The sequence below is a fragment of the Rhinopithecus bieti genome, unplaced genomic scaffold (genome assembly GCF_001698545.2).
Source record: "Rhinopithecus bieti isolate Rb0 unplaced genomic scaffold, ASM169854v2 scaffold_2723, whole genome shotgun sequence".
NCBI classification, from domain to species: Eukaryota; Metazoa; Chordata; class Mammalia; order Primates; family Cercopithecidae; genus Rhinopithecus; species Rhinopithecus bieti.
This window is the reverse complement of record NW_016804119.1, coordinates 206,151-210,546: the sequence shown is the minus strand read 5'-3', so window position 1 is coordinate 210,546 and position 4,396 is coordinate 206,151. Positions and strand designations below refer to the sequence as shown.

The following is a 4,396-nucleotide window of genomic DNA, read 5'->3' as shown; positions in this document are numbered from 1 at the left end:
AATAGATATTATATATAATATAAATATATAATATATATATTTTATATATTATATATTTTTTATATATTTTTTTCTTTTTGAGATGGAGTCTCACTCTGTCACCCAGGCTGGAGTTCAGTGGCATGATCTCAGCCCACTACAACCTCTGCCTCTGGGGTTCAAGCCATTCTTGTGCCTCAGCCTCCCAAGTAGCTGGGATTACAGGCATCTGTCACCACACCTGGCTAATTTTTGTATTTTTAGTAGAGATGGGGTTTCTCCATGTTGGCCAGGCTGCTTTCAAATTCCTCAGCTTAAGTGATCCACCTGCCTCAGTCTCCCAAAGTGCTGAGATTATAGGCTGAGCAACTGTGCATGGCCCATTTCCACTATTAATGAAACCTGTCTATAAGCCATTAAAGCCTTCATCCCCAAAACTACATACTGAGGGAGATTAAAATTAAAATGAAGCTGGGCATCATAACTCGTACCTCTAATCCCAGCACTTTGGGAGGTCAAGGTGGGAGGATCACTGAGGCCAGGAATTCCAGACCAGCCTGGACAACATAGCAAGACCCTTTTTCTACCAAAAAAAATTAGCTGGGCATGGTAGCATGCACCTGTAGTCCCAGCTACTTGGGAGGCTGAGGTGGGAGGATCTCTTAAGCCAGGGAGGTCTAGGCTGCAGTGAGCTATGATTGTACTACTGCACTCCAGACTGGGCAATAGAGTGAGACCCTGCCTCTAAAAAAAACACACGCGCTCTCTCTCTCTCTCTCGCTCTCTCTGCCAGTTAATGACTCCAACTTTGTAGTATTAAGAATCCTGAGGAAATGACCTAACCTTTCTCAATAGCTGCGCTTAGGCTGAAGACATTTCAGGAACAATTATAAAGAAGTCACCATGTATTAGATACTTTTGGTTCCTTAAGCTACTTAATTCTTGCTTGAAAAAGGGCCATCAACTGGGCGCAGTGGTCATGCCTGCAATCTCAGCACTTTGGGAGGCCAAGGCAGGAGGACTGCTCGAGCTCAGGAGTTCAAGAACAGCCTGGCCAACATAGTGAGACCCGGTCCCTACAAAGAAAAATAAAAAATTAGCCAGGTATGGTGCCACTTGGGAGGCTGAGGTGGGAGGATCACTTGAGCCTGGGAGGCAGAGGCTGCGGTCAACTATGATCGTGCCACTGCACTCCAGCCTGGATGACAGAGCGAGACCATGTATCAAATAATAAAAGGAAAAAATGTAAAAGGGTCATGGTGGCATTATATGGCAAGGCAGGAACATCTTTGGGAATCACTGAGCCCATCACACTGTTGCCCTGTCGCTAGGCAGGTCTTCCCTGTAAACACTTTTGTACCTTTCTCTCTTCTCTCTGGCAGGCCCTTCCTGTTGCTGTGAAGACTCAATTCCTTTGTTCTCACTGATTTCCTTTAATCTGCAGTGGTTCTGGAAGCCAGACAGCTTCTTTGTTGGAATAGGTTACTGTAAGAGTGATTTGGTTCCTGGGCCAGGCACAGTGGCTCACGCCTGTAATCCCAGCACTTTGGGAGGCCGAGGCAGGGGGATCACGAGGTCAGGAGATTGAGACCATCCTGGCCAACATGGTGAAACCCCATCTCTACCAAAACACACACAAAAAATTAGCCATGCATGGTGGCAGGCACCTGTAGTCCCAGCTACCTGGGAGGCTGAGGCAGGAGAATTGCTTGAATCCAGGAGGTGGAGGTTGCAGTGAGCCGAGATCACACCATTGCACTCCAGCCTGGTGACAGAGCAAGACTCCATCTCAAAAAAATAAAAATTAAAATTAAAATTAAAAAGTGATTTGTTCCTGATGGTGGCCTAACCAGGCTGCTGTGACCCTGTGCTTCCCTCATTCTCCTCATCAGGCTTTTGGATTCCCAAGGTGGAGCTAAACTTATATGATGCCAGTCAAGATACAGAGATGGGGGCTAGGTGCAGTGGCTCACGCCTGTAATCCCAGCACTTTGGGAAACCAAGGCAGGCAGATCACTTGAGGCCAGGAATTCGAGACCAGCCTGGCCAACATGGCAAAACCCTGTCTCCACTAAAAATGCAAAAAATTAGCCAGGTGTAATGGCGCACATCTGTAATCCCAGCTACTTGGGAGGCTGAGGCGTGAGAATCGCTTGAACCTGGGAGGCAGAGGTTGCAGTGAGCCGAGACTGCGCCATTGCACTCCAGCCTGGACTATGAAGCAAGTCTTCATCGCAAAAATAAAAAGAGATGGAGGACTTGGCCGGGCGCGGTGGCTCAAGCCTGTAATCCCAGCACTTTGGGAGGCCGAGACGGGCGGATCACGAGGTCAGGAGATCGAAACCATCCTGGCTAACACAGTGAAACCCCGTCTCTACTAAAAAATACAAAAAACTAGCTGGACGAGGTGGTGGGCACCTGTAGTCCCAGCTACTCGGGAGGCTGAGGCAGGAGAATGGCGTAAACCCGGGAGGCGGAGCTTGCAGTGAGCCGAGATCTGGCCACTGCACTCCAGCCTGGGCGACAGAGCGAGACTCCGTCTCAAAAAAAAAAAAAAAAAAAAGAGATGGAGGACAGAGCTAGCAACAGAAAACTATGCCACCAAAGAAGCTGAGTGAGAGTTAGAATCCACATATGCAGTACAGATCCCCCCCGCCCCCCGACTGTCCCCAGCCCTTGGGCTCAACCTGGCAGCAAGAACAGCCTGGACTTCTCAGTTCCAAGTCCTATTTCTACAAGGCATGCTTGTTGGCCATACCTATATGCTGACGTTTTAGCTCCTTGGTAAGCTTCATTGACATGAGCAGCTGTAAATACCTGTATACTGGCCCCTGGGGAAGCCATCCAGCCCCTTGGAAATAAATAGCAGCCTGGTTTTTTGTTTTTTTCAGATGGAGTCTCGCAGTGTTGCCCAGGGTGGAGTGCAGTGGCACAATCTCGGCTCACTGCAACCTCTGCCTCCCAGGTTCAAGCAGTTCTTCTGCCTCAGCCCCCCAAGCAGCTGGGATTACAGGCCTCCGCCACCATGCCCATCTAATTTTTTATATTTTTAGTACAGACAGGGTTTCACCACATTGGCCAGGCTGGTCTCAAACTCCTGACCTCAAGTGATTTGCCCACTTCAGCCTCCCAAAGTGCTGAGATTACAGGCGTGAGCCACCACGCCCAGCCCAGCCCGGTTTTTGGTTTGGTTTTGTTTTAGAGAGGGTCTGGCTCTGTCACCCAGACTGGAGTGCAGTGGCACAATCACAGTTCACTGCAGCCTTGAACTCCTGGGCTCAAGCAATCCTGCCGCCTCAGCCACCAGAGTAGCTGAGATTACAGGTACATGCCACCACACCTGGCTGGTTTTGTGTTTTTGTAGAGATGGAGGTCTTGGTATGTTACCCAGGCTGACCTAGAACTCCTGTCCTCAAGCGATCCTCCCACCTTGGCCTCCCAAAGTGCTGGGAACACAGGCATGAGCCACCACACCCAGCTAAGCAGCCCTGTTTTATGGATGAAGAAACTGGGGTTCTGAAATTAAATAATTGCAAGATTCCATGGAAACTTTGATTTGATTTCACAGTTGTCTGGCTCCTAAGTCCACATGCTTTTGTCTTCCCCACCTTTAATATTTTATGATGAAAACAGCAAACATACAGAAAAGTTGAAAGGTTGATTCAGGGAAACACCTAGGCATCTATCTAAAGAACTTTTGCTATATTTGCCTTATCAACCCATCTCTCCACCACCACCACTCCCCATCCTCCCCCTTTTTTTTTTTTTTTTTTTTTGAGATGGAGTTTCTCTCTTGTAGCCCAGGCTGGCGTGCAGTGGCGTGATCTCAGCTCACTGCAATCTCCACCTCCTGGGTTCAAGCGATTCTCCTGCCTCAGCCTCCCAAGTAGCTGGGATTACAAGTGCATGCCACCATGCCCAGGTAGTTTTTGTATTTTTAGTAGAGACGGGGTTACACTATATTGGCCAGGATGGTCTTAATCTCCTGACCTCGTGATCTGCCTACCTCAGCCTCTCAAAGTGTTGGGATTACATGGCATGAGCCACCGTGCCTGGTCTCTTCACCCCATTTTTTATGCAGATTGCACTGGCCCCCAATAGAAGCAGGTGGGTGCTTTATACTCACAGATGCATCTTTGCCACAGTACTTAAATTTTCTCCGCCTGTCTTCTGGAGCATCTAAGGTCGGCATATTGACTGGAAGTAGTAAGTTACCTGCAGATTGGACAGGAACAAAGAAATTTTCAGCGCCGATTATGTGGGTTATTATGTCAGTATCATCAGGCTCTAACCCTTAAAGGGCTCACAGTGGAACAGAGAGCAGACCCAGGAAGCTAGCCTTTTTTTTTGAGACGGAGTCTCGCTCTGTCACCCAGGCTCGAGTGCAGTGGCGGGATATCAGCTCACTGCAATCTCC

General features: G+C 48.6%; 1 protein-coding gene across 1 annotated transcript in view; it reads right to left on the bottom strand.

Moving 5' to 3' along the window:
* The window catches only part of KPNA7 (karyopherin subunit alpha 7), a 35,351-nt gene extending 31,163 nt beyond the window's left edge, over window positions 1-4,188 (bottom strand). Inside the window, exon 1 of the mRNA XM_017864361.1 lies at window positions 4,106-4,188. Coding sequence (XP_017719850.1) covers window positions 4,106-4,171 — 66 coding nt within the window. The 5' untranslated portion in view covers window positions 4,172-4,188. The remainder of the gene's footprint in view (window positions 1-4,105) is intronic.
* Window positions 4,189-4,396: the final 208 nt, after the last annotated feature.